Source organism: Gorilla gorilla, chromosome 21, assembly GCF_029281585.2.
Source record: "Gorilla gorilla gorilla isolate KB3781 chromosome 21, NHGRI_mGorGor1-v2.1_pri, whole genome shotgun sequence".
Lineage (NCBI taxonomy): Eukaryota > Metazoa > Chordata > Mammalia > Primates > Hominidae > Gorilla > Gorilla gorilla.
In genome coordinates this window covers 10406331-10419665 of record NC_073245.2, presented here as the reverse complement: position 1 = coordinate 10419665, position 13335 = coordinate 10406331, and the positions used below count along the sequence as shown (strand labels likewise).

At 41.0% G+C, this 13335-nt stretch overlaps 1 protein-coding gene across 3 annotated transcripts in view; it reads left to right on the top strand.

Annotated features, from left to right (window-relative positions):
* Positions 1–13335, top strand: part of CSNK2A1 (casein kinase 2 alpha 1) — a 70073-nt gene that overhangs the window by 45022 nt on the left and 11716 nt on the right. For all 3 annotated transcript variants that reach the window (XM_019017275.4, XM_031004769.3, XM_004061641.5), the window contains 6 exons: positions 1756–1839; positions 5193–5303; positions 7632–7733; positions 8737–8837; positions 9949–10097; positions 11069–11155. In XM_019017275.4, the coding sequence (XP_018872820.1) occupies positions 1756–1839; positions 5193–5303; positions 7632–7733; positions 8737–8837; positions 9949–10097; positions 11069–11155 (634 nt within the window). The remainder of the gene's footprint in view (positions 1–1755; positions 1840–5192; positions 5304–7631; positions 7734–8736; positions 8838–9948; positions 10098–11068; positions 11156–13335) is intronic.

Below are 13335 nucleotides of genomic sequence, written 5' to 3'. Positions count from 1 at the left end.
AGCGCTTTGGAAGGCTGAGGCAGGAGGATTGCTTGAGGCCAGGAGATCAAAAGACCAGCCTGGGTGACATAGTGAGATCCCCATCTCTACAAAAAAAATTTTTTTAATTACCTGGGCATGGTGGTGTGCACCTGTAAGTCCCAGCTACTTGGGAGGCCAAGGCAGGAGGATTGCTTGAGGCCAGGAGATCAAGACCAGCCTGAGCAACATAGTGAGACCCTGTCTCTACAAAAAATTTAAAAATTAGCTGGGCATGGTGGCTTATGCTTGTAATTCCAGCTACTTGGGAGGCTGTGACAGGAGGATCTCAGGAATTTGAGGCAGCAGTGAGCTATGATTGTCGCACAGGCTGGAGTGCAGTAGCACAGAGTAAGACCCTGTCTCTAAATACATAAATAAATAAAAATTAGTAATAATAGTATCAGAACCCTTGTGCTAAGGGTTATGGAATGGGGTCTAGTGGGAGTATAATTTAGAACAATTTGAAAAGGGGTATTTGTAAGATAGCTGGGACTGACCCCTTAACAAATATTTGTAATTTCTGTGTGCCCCTGTGTAAGTTAAAATTAAATTTTCAAAACTCGTGAAAACGCCTGATGTGCTAGCTTCTGGTATACTTTATCTCACTTAAGAGTCAACAAATAAAACAGAAAACTTCAACTCAGTTCTCAAAGGGTAATTGTCCTAAGGATTGTGTAAATTTCTGCTTATAGATGCTAATTGAAAATTTACTTACATTTCTAAAGTGGGGTCACCAAATATCTTGTTCCCAGTAGTCACAAGATCAGCTTCCTAGAAGAGAGAATTGCTAAAAGTTGGCTAAGCTTTCTTACTAAACAAGAGTTGACATAAAGCCTGCTGTTGGAGCCTTAGAAATCCCCTGAGGAGATTGTGCCCGCAGAGATGCTTGATCTTTCCATTGGCTCATGCAGTTTGTGGCAAGCAAGGCTTTAGAAAGTTACAGATATGATTGCCCAGCCCTGGGAACTGTAGGAACCCAAGTTGCCCTTCAGGAAGGTCAAGAATTTGGCCAACGACATCGGCTGACTGAAAGGCTGGGATTAACAAACCCCAAAGATTATACTACTCAGTTCCCTTTAGTTTGAGGTTGGAAACATTTCAGATTGGATTTGATGACCTAAATCAGGCATTGGCAAACTACTTTAAAGGGCCAAATAGTAAATATTTTAGGCTTTGTGGGCCATGTAGTGTTCGTCACACTTTCAACTCTGCTGTTGTTGCACAAGAGCAACCATAGACAATATGCAAACAAATAGGCATGGCTATGTTCCAATAAAACATTATTTACAAAAGCAGACATCAGGCCAAATTTGGCCTGTGGTTTGCCAACCTCTGTTATAGACTCTTAATGGCTAAAGAATTACTGTTCTTAGAATAAGAGGTTTGTAGTAAAGATCTGTTTTCTTTCTTTGAGGGGTCTGTGGAAATAATCTAGGATCTGGACACGACAGAAAAATTTGAAGTGGTGCAATTTGGGTATACTTTGGGTCTTTTAGGACAGAAAACATGTTGAAACAACTATGTCAGAAAAAGATCTCTAAGCTCAGAGAGCTGAGTTTGCTTGACTATGAGATCATGAACAAGTCTCTGAAGCATTGCTGTGGAAGTGACTGTGTCCTCAGCTTGAATCCCAGGGGTATTGTGAGGCTAAAAGGAAAATGTACATGGAGGGAAAAGTGAAGGACTCTTACCTGTTATTCAGGCTAACTCCTTTCTGACCTGTCCCTCCCACAGGCCCTGGATTATTGTCACAGCATGGGAATTATGCACAGAGATGTCAAGCCCCATAATGTCATGATCGATCATGAGCACAGAAAGGTAAAGTGATAGGCTGACGAGTGTTATTTAGCTACGCGATGTAGCTAATTGCCCATCTTCAACACCTTATCCCTTGTATTGTCACAGACCCTAGTACCTATTCGGCAGTTGAGAGATATTTGGTGAATGAATGTACGAATTTACACATCAACATGTTTGAACCATTATTTATATTCCTAAGAATATTACCAAGAAGGAAACATTAGTAAAGTGGGCAAAATGTTCATCTTCTAAGCCCAGAAATGTGGCTTCTAGTCTTATTTATTGAATAACTAGTTTCCTGAGAAACTACTTTCTCTCCATTTGCCTTCTTTTTCTTACGTGTACAGTGTGGGTAATAATAGCCCTGCAGGCGACTAGGTATTCATGAGAATTAAATGTGCACAGTTAAGTGGATGAGATATACAGAAAATGCTATTTCTGTTTATTGGATGTCATGAGGGCCCTATTGTCTGCAAATGCTTTTACATGAGAGCTATAATGGCCACATGCTTTAGCATTTCAGTTTTTTAAGGTGACCAAGCTGTGATGACTTATCTGTTGTGGTCTTTGGGGAGGTAGGTGATTTATTTATGCAACTAAATTTTTTTTAGACACATACCATGTCAGAGCCACCATTCTAGGGGCTAGGGATATATAAGTGAACTAAACATACAATAAATGCTTGTCTTTTAGGAGCTACATTTAGGAGGCTGGTGGGATAGAAAGTTATTTTGATGTAGAAGAAAAAACAAGAATAGGGAATGGCAAGAGGGTATTTGCGGTTTTAAACCAGTTATAAGGGAAGGTTTCATTGGAAAGGTGACATTTTAGAGAGCACTGGGAGGGACCCAGCCATGCAGTCTTATGAAGAAACATGTCCCAAGGCAGAGTAAATAGCAAGTACAAAAGCCCTTCAGGTAAGGATGTGTTTGGCACGTTGGAAGAGCAGCAAGGATAAAGCTGGGACAGAATGAATGCGGGGAAAGAAGAAGGAAATGAAATCAAAGAGGTAAAACCAAACCATGTAAAACCTTATTGGTCACTGTTAGGCCTTTTCTCTGAAGATAGAGAGCTTTTGCATATTCTAAGCTTTAGCATGTTCTCACTTGAAATTTAAAAGTTAACTACACATCTATTAGAGCAGCTAAAATAAAAATAGTGATGCTACCAAGTGCTGGCAAAAATGTGAAGAAACTTGATCTCTCATACATTGCCGGTAGGAATGCAAAGTTTGGCATTTTGGAAAATGCTTAACTATTGTTTTATAGTTGGTTGGTTTCTTGAAAAGCTACACATATGCTTACCATACAATCCTGCAGTGGCATTTATCTCAGAGCAACAAAATCTTAGGTCCACACAAAAGCCTATATATGAATGCAACTATATTTGTAATAGCTTAAAATAGGGGGAAAAAGCTGGGTGCAGTGGCTCACACCTGTAATCATTTTGGGAGGCCAAGGCAGGCAGATGACGAGTTCAGGAGTTCAAGACCAGCCTGGCCAACATGGTGAAACCCCGTCTCTACTAAAAAAATACAAAAATTAGCCGGGCATGGTGGCATGCACCTGTAATCCCAGCTACTCAGGAGGCTGAGGCAGGAGAATTGCTTGAACCCCGGAGGCGGAGGTTGCAGTGAGCCGAGATCGTGCGACTGTGCTCCAGCCTGGGTGACAGAGCGAGACTGCGTCTCAAAAAAAAAAAAAAAAAAAATGGGGAAAAGTGCCCTTCAATGAGGGAATGGTTAAACAAACTGGCATATCCATACCATATAATATTATTATGAAGTAGTATTTCTCAGCAATAAAAAGGAAAGAAGTATGACACATGCAACAACTTGGATGGATCTCATGCTTAGTGAAAAAAGGCAGTCTGAAAAAAAGTTATATGCCAATGACTCCATCTTTGTAGCATTCTCAAAATGATAGAGAGAAAGAGCAGAGGGGTTGCCAGGGGTTGGGCTAACACACAGGACATGTGTGTGGTGATGGAACAGTTCTGTATCTTGTTGAGGAGATTATATGAACTTACATATGTGATGAAATTGCATAGAAACACACACACAAACACATGCGTGCATGTAAAACTGGTGAAACCTGAATAAGATCTTTCTGAATTGTGCCAGTGTCAGCTTCTTGATTTTGATATTGTACTGTAGTTATGTAAGATGTTACTATTAGGGGAAACTGGGTAAAGGGTGCAGAGAATCTTTACTACTTTGGCAATTTCCTGTGAATCTATAATCTCTCCATAGCAACCTGAACAATCCTTTTAAAAAGCTGTTTATATATATTTTTAAATATTTAATTATTTTAAAAATAACTATTAAACTATTTAGTATTTATTAAACTGTTTAGACTAGAGGGCAAGAGTGAAAGCAGTGAGACCAGTTAGGAGAAGGGGCTATGGCAATATGTCAAACAAGAGGTGGTGGCGGCTTGGATCGGGGCAGTGGCAGTGGAGGTGATGATAATGGTCAGAATATGATAGAACCTTCAGAATTTTTTGACAGATTAAATGTGAGGTCCGAGGGAAACAAGCATCCAGGGTGAATCTTAAGTTTTGGCTTGTATGACAGGATGAGTATCACCGTTAACCGAGCGGGGGGAGACTATGAGTGGAGGAGGTTTTGCAGAACTAATCGAAGGTTTAGTTCTGAGATGCAGGCAGTAAACTTAGTGCCAGAGCAGTCCGATGTTTTTCCTCAGGGCCTACTGCCGGCACTTCACATCGTGGCCATGCTATGCACGGTGGGCAGATAAGCTTGCCTCTTACCCCTTTTTCCATGTTTAGGATGCATTTTGGTAAAAGCTGTATTGTATGACTTTTCTGTTATTTCATCTATCCAGCAAATATTTATTCATTTTTCTCCTGTATACCTGGCATTATGTTGAATTCTGAAAATTACAAAGGTGAATAAAACAGTCCTTACCCCTAAGGAGCTTGTCGTCCATATTGAAAAAGAAACGTAGAAAACATAAAGAGTTTAGGTTCTGTTAAAGAAATATATCTAAAATTCAGGGGGCTGAAGGCAATGATCAGACTTCACTGAGAAGCTGACTTAAATATTCCAAAAGTTAAGGAAATGCTTACCAATAGGATTATAGGCTGGGTAGTAGGGACATTTTAGTCATTGAGCAGTTTAAGAAATTTGTAAAAGCTCAGATGAGATTGTGTCTTCCAGGAACAAAATCATGGAGAAAGTGGTTTGTCAAGCTAAGAAGTTTTATTTTCATTCTAAAGGCTATAAGTAGTCAGTGGAGGGGTTTCAGTAAAGAGTAACGTGTCTGGTATATTTTATCAAGAGTATGCTAATGGCACAGTGTGGGTAGCTTAGAGAAAGATAAGATTGCTCATGATTTATTCTTTTTCAGCTACGACTAATAGACTGGGGTTTGGCTGAGTTTTATCATCCTGGCCAAGAATATAATGTCCGAGTTGCTTCCCGATACTTCAAAGGTCCTGAGCTACTTGTAGACTATCAGGTAAGAACAGAAGGGCAGGCACAATTTTGATCCTGTGTTTATTTCGCACATAATTTACCAAAAAAAAAAAAAAGTATCATATTGTGCATTTAGGTAGGCCACTTAATGCACATTCACAGCTGTCCTTTTTATATGAAATGTAAAATATAAATCACCTTAATTCATGTACCATAACTTACATTACTTTTATTGTCATAATGTCGGTAGAATATGAATAGGTTTGCATTTGATCCTAACTTGAGGGAAAGTAGCCAAAGATATGTTCTATAATCAGCAGTTCCAGAACTGTTTTGAATCGTAAGCTGTTTTGTTTTTGTTTTTGTTTTGTGACGGAGTCTCACTCTTGTCGCCCAGACTGCAGTACAGTGACATGATCTCGGCTCACTGCAAGCTCCGCCTCCCAGGTTCACGCCTTTCTCCTGCCTCAGCCTCCCAAGTAGCTGGGACTACAGGCGCCCACCACCACCCCAGCTAATTTTTCTTGTATTTTTTGTAGAGACTGGGTTTCACTGTGTTAGCCAGGATGGTCTCGGTCTCCTGACCTCATGAGCCACTGCGCCCGGCCTTTTGTTTGTTTTTTGAGGCAGGGTTTTGCTCTGTTGCCCAGGCTGGAGTGCAATGCCATGATCATAGCTGACTGCAGCCCCGAACTTCTGGGCTCAAGTGATCCTTCCAGCTTAGCCTCCTGAGTAGCTGGGACTACAGGCGTGCACTACCACACCCAGCTAATTTTTAATTTTTTTGTGTGTAGAGAGAAAGTCTCACTATGTTGCCCAGGCTGATCTCAAACTCCTGGGCACAACCCATCCTCGCACCTTGGCTCCCCAAAGTGCTGAGATTACAGGCATGAGCCACCATGCCCATCCTGTAACTAAGTTTAACCAATCTTCAGAGTAAATTCAAGAATGTTTTCTTGTTCTTCTGAATTGTATACTAAATAAAAAGGTCTTCTCCCCAGCTCCCCCAAAAAGCCTTCTTTCTCCTCACAGAAAAAGGAGAAAGGAACCAAATTAATAATAGATTTGCCAAGTGTTTAAAAATCTGAGGTTTTCTTGGGAGTATCTTTTATGCCCAGTCTTTCCAGGTTATTATCAGTTGATTTTAAAAGTTTCAGACTTTTTGTTCTTGTAGGAATTTCTTTCTTGGGGTCTTAAGGCTATAGCCCTGAGTTCAAAAAGCATTTTATGCATAAAAATAGTTTTTACAGTATTACTAATAATTGTGAAAAACAGAACACTGTCCTATTATAGGAAAATTAAAGATTGAATTCTAAAACATTTATGTAATAAAATACTAATGATACACATTAGATGGTCTCCATGGGCTAACAATTTGGAGGTTTTTTTTTTTTCATGTAAGTGAAGAAAACAATTCAAAATAGTATGTATATTAGCTGAGCATAGTGGTGTATGCCTGTAATCCTACCTACTCAGGAGGCCTAAGCCCAGGAGTTGGAGGCTGCAGTGAGCTATGATCACGCCACTACACTCCAGCCTGGGCAACAGAGCAAGACCCTGTGTCTTTAAAAAAAAAAAAAAAAAAAGAGCCAGGCACAGTGGCTCACACCTGTAATCCCAGCACTTGGAAAGGCCAAGGCAAGTGGATCACAAGGTCAGGAGTTCAAGACCAGCCTGGCCAAGATGGTGAAACCCTGTCTCTACTAAAAGTACAAAAAAATTAGCCAGGCGCGGTGGTGGGCGCTTGTAATCCCAGCTACTCAGGAGGCTGAGGCAGAGAATTGCTTGAACCTGGGAAGCTGAGGTTGCAGTGAGCCAAGATCACATCCCTGCAGCCTGGACGACAGAGCAAGACTCTGTCTCAAAAAAAAAAAAAAAAAGTAAAAATTGTTTTAAAACCAAGTGAAAGATGCATAAAAGAAAAGACTAGCCAGGCACGGTGGGTCATGCCTATAATCCTAGCACTTTAGGAACCTGAGGCGAGCAGATCATGAGGTCAGGAGTTTGAGACCAGCCTGGCCAACGTAGTGAAACCCTGTCTCTACTAAAAATACAAAATTAGCCAGGCATGGTGCCATGCGCCTGTAGTCCCAGCTAGTCAGGAGGCTGAGGCAGGAGAATTGCTTGAACCCGGGAGGCGGAGGTTGTGGTGAGCCAAGATTGCACCACTGCACTCCAGCATGGGCAGCAGAGTGAGACTCTGTCTCCAAAAAAAAAAAAAAAGAAAGACTAAAAAGAAATATATGAAGATGTTATTAGTGTTTTGATTTTGAGTCAGTGATTTTTTTTTAATTTTAAAAATTAATTTTTTATTTTGAAGTGACAAGCCTGAGGATTCACAGATAATAACAGTGAGTTTACTTTTATGCAGATGTACGATTATAGTTTGGATATGTGGAGTTTGGGTTGTATGCTGGCAAGTATGATCTTTCGGAAGGAGCCATTTTTCCATGGACATGACAATTATGATCAGGTAATATATGTTATACCCATTGAAAAATTTACTGGTCTAATGCAGTGATAGCCAGAACTGCCTATAATTTTCAGTTCACTGTTTATTCAGCCACCCTGATATTGATCCTTAGATTGATGTTTTGGGAGCTACCAGCTTAGCCTTTTGAAATCAGACTTTCCCCGCTAGTCTTTGTCATTTGCATTGCTTATTTTATTGTGAAGAATACATATAAATTGTCATCCAGATTTTTAAAATAGGACATTACCTTAGAATTCTCCTAATAAACCCTTATTCTCCAATATGGTGTTTTCTCCAATATGTTAGCCCATATGTGGTATTCCTGTGATCCTTTTGGCTCTTTATATGGGTTGAGTTACAGATGTTTCTTAAACTAACTCCACTTCCCCCTTGAAGACCAAAGGGCTCTTTCATTCACAAGAACCTGGAATGATTCTAGGACCTTGTGGAAGGTACCATTGCCTTGTTCCCTTTGAGCACCATGCCCAATTTTAATGAGTCAAAGAATGCAACCTGAATTCCATTAAAGTCAATAACTCTGTATCAAGTGCATGCAGTACTGAGGAATACAGAAAAAAGAAAGAATAGTTTTCTTCCCCTCAAATAGTTCATAGTTGATCTTGTAAGGGAGTCAAACGTACAGCAAAATAGGTTACAGTCATAACTTCAGAGTAGAAGTGTGGACAAGGCACAAAAGGCAGTAGTGGTGAGTAGTTTGAGTGTGCAATGGGAGCTTCCCAAAAGAAGTGACATCTTCAATTGGGTTTTGAGGGGAGAAAAATAAGGGTTCCCCCAGGGTGACATTTCAAGAGGAAGAAACCAGTTTATAAAGTAGTTTGCTTTTTCTAACACTGTCACATTGAGTTGAAGTCTAAACTGTTAGGAGGTAGCATTCATACCTATAGACATGATGACCCATTTATGTAAATTCAATCATTGTTAATTGTTGATTTGTTAATATAATATGCTTGTGGTATGGGTTTTTGTCTTTCTTTAATACTAGTTGGTGAGGATAGCCAAGGTTCTGGGGACAGAAGATTTATATGACTATATTGACAAATACAACATTGAATTAGATCCACGTTTCAATGATATCTTGGGCAGGTAAGTCACGAAACAAAATATGTGCATCTGTGGCTTAAGCACTTTGAGAGTGAACTGGCACTTAGGATCTTCAAAACAGTTATGTTTTCTTTGCCAGCACTGTCAGGATGTCAGTGGTCCAGTGCCACAGGATGCTGCATTGAGCAGGCCTCTGATAAAGGCATTGGATTGAATGGCCCTTTATTCAAATTAACTTACAGGAGTCTGATGGAGGGGTTATAGCTAGAGGATTCCTACAAAATGAATGTAGATTCTAGTAGAAGGGTTACAGTTGAGGCAAAAATCAAAATTTACCTTGCTTCTTTAAGTGAAAAACCTGTCTCCAAGAGAAAGAAATTGAAGTAGAAAATGCATGCTTTAAGACTGATGTGCTGGCTGGGCACGATGGCTCATATCTGTAATCCCAGAACTTTAGGAGGATCACTTGAGCCCAAGAGTTGGAGACCAGCCTGGACAACATAATGAGACCCTTGACTCCATGCATAGTGATGTGTGGCAGTAGTCCAGACTACTAGGAAGCTGAGGCAGGAGCTTTCCTTGCGCCCAGGAGGGAATGCTACAGAGAGCTATGAACATGTGGCTGCACTCCAGTCTGGGCAACAGAGTGAGACCCTGTCTCCAAAAAAAAAAAAAAAAAAAAAAAAAAGGCTATATGCAGACAACCGACTCTTAACAGTAGTGACTAGATATAGTACTTATACACTTAACCACTCAACAGGAGGAGATGGACTTTCCTGATGCAAAGGCTTTTGCTGGCCAAGTGGCAGAGATGCCAGGAATATGTGGGGGGATGGGAAATAGGCCTGGTGAGCTCAGCCACCTGACCCTCCTTGCTACACAGAAGCGGTCACGTCCTGTCAAGTAACCTGAATTATGTTTCTTAAAAGTGAGAGGACTCAGATGTCTTTTTTTACTCTAGCTATGTTGTTTCCAGTCTCCAGTTAGCTTTGTTGTCCCACTCACTGGCAGAGTGGTGCAAGACTACTCTCTTGAGTTTGGATCCCTCTTTGCTTTTGTCTGGGCTATTAGCCACTAAGAAAAATGTAGGAATGAAATGTTGGGCTTCTGTGCCCACGTGGCCCATTTCTCATGCCCTCTTTTGGTCCTGCAGACACTCTCGAAAGCGATGGGAACGCTTTGTCCACAGTGAAAATCAGCACCTTGTCAGCCCTGAGGCCTTGGATTTCCTGGACAAACTGCTGCGATATGACCACCAGTCACGGCTTACTGCAAGAGAGGCCATGGAGCACCCCTATTTCTGTGAGTCCAGATATCTAGCCCACAGAGTTTGTGCAGGCGCAGAGTCCTATAGAACAGAGTCGTAATCCCAGCTCCTGTCAGCTTGCTGCAAAGTTAATTCACGCACACTGAGCCTCAGATTCTTCCAGTGGGGATAGTGATGGCAACTACCTTGCAGAATTATTGGAAGAATTCTTCTGTGACAGAATACATGACACAAGAGCATTCCTAAATAAACTTTTTTCATACTGTGAGGATGACACTTCTCAGTGCCTCAGTCTGGAATAGTTGAATTAGAATACACAGCCCTGTATCTTTCCTGTCTCTAGTAATCATTCATTGGAAAGAGCTAATGAGGCTTACAGATCTTAAAATTGTATGAACACCTTGACTTAGATTTGTGAGGATAGCCACCTGTGCCATCCTAAGTGAAAATACCACCTAGACCCACCCCGTCCCCACTGTGATGTTAGCTGCAACATTACATTTTTCCTTCGGTAATAATAGTGTGATGGCTTTGTACTGAATCATTTATACTTTTGCCCAATACCTGAAGCAGATAGATAGGCTGATTGGGATAGAGAATGTGGTCATAGCCCTAACCTACATGGACCTATAGCTTTGGCCTACTTGGTACTGGGCTGTGGACACACTGGTAATATATTACCGTCTTTGCCGAGTTACAGTGTCTTGTCTCCATGAAACCTCAACAGGACCAGCTTCATTAAATTCGCTCTGCTATAAATAATTACCTCATCTTCCTACCATTTGATTGAAAGGTTAGCTTTTAGCACAGTTTGATAGGAAAGCTATTTCTGCTTTTTACCGCTTGTCTAATTCATGGTGAAGGCAATTGCCACCTTAAGTTCTTTGGGGAATAATGTAGAGTATAAATAAATTGCAAAGAATGAAGCTGGCTGCTTTCAGGCTTCCAGACCATTAGTTTAATCTTTCAGGCAAAACAGAACCTAGCCTTTTTGTCTCTTTTCTAGACACTGTTGTGAAGGACCAGGCTCGAATGGGTTCATCTAGCATGCCAGGAGGCAGTACGCCCGTCAGCAGCGCCAATATGATGTCAGGTCAGTTCATTGGTAAATTTTCTTTAAAAAAATGTGGAAGTCAATTACTGTTCTTAGCTTTGTGGTCTGATTTCTTGTATACCTTCTCTTCTCTGTACTGGTGGCCTTGTGACTTTTTTTTAACCAGGTTTCAGCATGCTTGACATTTGGTATACTTTAGTGATACTGTCTTGAGTAGGGTATCCCCTTCTAGGCTAGAATCTCAGCATTCCTGGCTGAAAATTTCTGGCATAGGGGCTTGAAAGTGCCAAGCCATGAAAAGGAAAAATACACTATTTCATCTGATAGTTTGAAATGACAGTAGTTACATGGCCCTTAGAAACAATGTTAAGAAATGGGGTATAGAGGTGGGGTTTATACATAGGTGTGTATGTGTACAAGGACAGTTCCGTGACATTTGCCAGAGCAACTATAGAGTGCCTATCAGTTGTAAAAACATAAGTAAAATGGTTTTTCATTATTGAATCATTGTGATGCATAGTGAATTTTTATAGAGTACCCAGTTATTCCAAAGGAACTACAGGCACATAGCATAAGAATTATACATATAGGCAACATCCAAGTGGGTGCATATCTGGTAGTGAAGGCATTTACTTACATATCCTCAAATAATTGCTGTTGCCCTCCTGTTTTTTAAGAAAAGAACTAACTGCCTTCTAGAATTTACCCCTTGAGTATCCTACCTCTGTACAGAGTAATGTATATCCAAACTTACTTGTAGCCTTATTTGTAATAACAAAACATTGAGAATAGCTATCAGTAGGAAACTGGTTAAATCGGTTATGGTATATCCATTGAATGGAATGTGATGCAGCCAGTAGAATGAATGAGTTTCATGTTCTGTTAGATCTCCAACTCCAATATAATAATGTGAAATTTAAAACGCAAGATGCAGGGCCAGGTGCAGTGGCTCATGCCTGTAATCCCAGCACTTTGGGAAGCTGAGGCAGGTGGATCACTTGAGGTCAGGAGTTCGAGACCAGCCTGGCCAGCATGGCGAAACCCTGTCTCTACTGGAAATACAAAAAATTAGCTGGGCATGGTGGCGGGTGCCTTTAATCCCAGCTACTTGGAGGCTAAGGCAAGATAATCGCTTGAACTTGGGAGGCAGAGGTTGCAGTGAGCCAAAATCGCACCGTTGCCCTCCAGCCTGGGTGAGAGTGAGACTCTGTCTCAAAAAAAAAAGTGAGATGCAGAGCCATGTCTAAGAGGAGTGGAGAAGAATATATAATAATGTTCTCATATATATATATATATATATATATATTTTTTTTTTTTTTTTTTTTTTTTTGGAGACAAGGTCTTGCTCTGTGGCCAAGGCTGGAGTGCAGTGGCACAATCTCAGCTGCTGCAGCCTCAGCCTCCCAGGTTCAAGCGATTCTCCCACCTCAACCTCCCAGGTAGCTGGGACTACAGGCGCCCGCCATCACGCCCAGCTAATTTTTGTATTTTTAGTAGAGATGGGGTTTCACCATGTTGGCCAGGCTGGTCTTGAACTCCTGACCTCAGGTGGTCCGCCCAACTTGGCCTCCCAAAGTGCTGGCATTACAGGCGTGAGACACTGCACCTGGCCTTTGTATACTTTTTTGAACCTTTTGTATTTTGAACCATGTGAATGTATTACCTGTGTGTACACACACACACACACACACACACACAAATGTGATCAGAGAGGTGGAAGAAATCAAATGGAAATAAATTCCAAAACACAATTTTATCTTAGAAAATGCTCTTTCCCCATTCAAATTGACTTTCAGTAATTTTGAAAGCTGCCAGCTATCAAGACAGCATGGTGTAAGAGCACATGAGCCTTGACTGCAGTCCTGTGCTGTTCAGTATGGTAGTGACTAGCCACGTGAGGCTATTTAATTACAATTGAATACAATGTAAAATGTAGTTCCTCAGTTGCACTAGCCATATTTCAAGTGCTCAGCAGCCACATGTGGTTGGCTACTGGTCACCAGGGTGGACATCTCTGCCCTAGGCAGGCCTGGGTTAGAATCCAACCATGGTTGCCACTTGCTAATGTGTACTTTGGACAAACTCCTTAAATTGTCCAAGCCTAGATTTCTTTACCTGTCTCTTAAATTGATTAGGACTTGCCACTTTAACTTGAATTTGTGAGGGTCAGACTTGAAGTATATGTAAAAATCCAGCTAAGAGGAAGTCTTCAGTAAAGA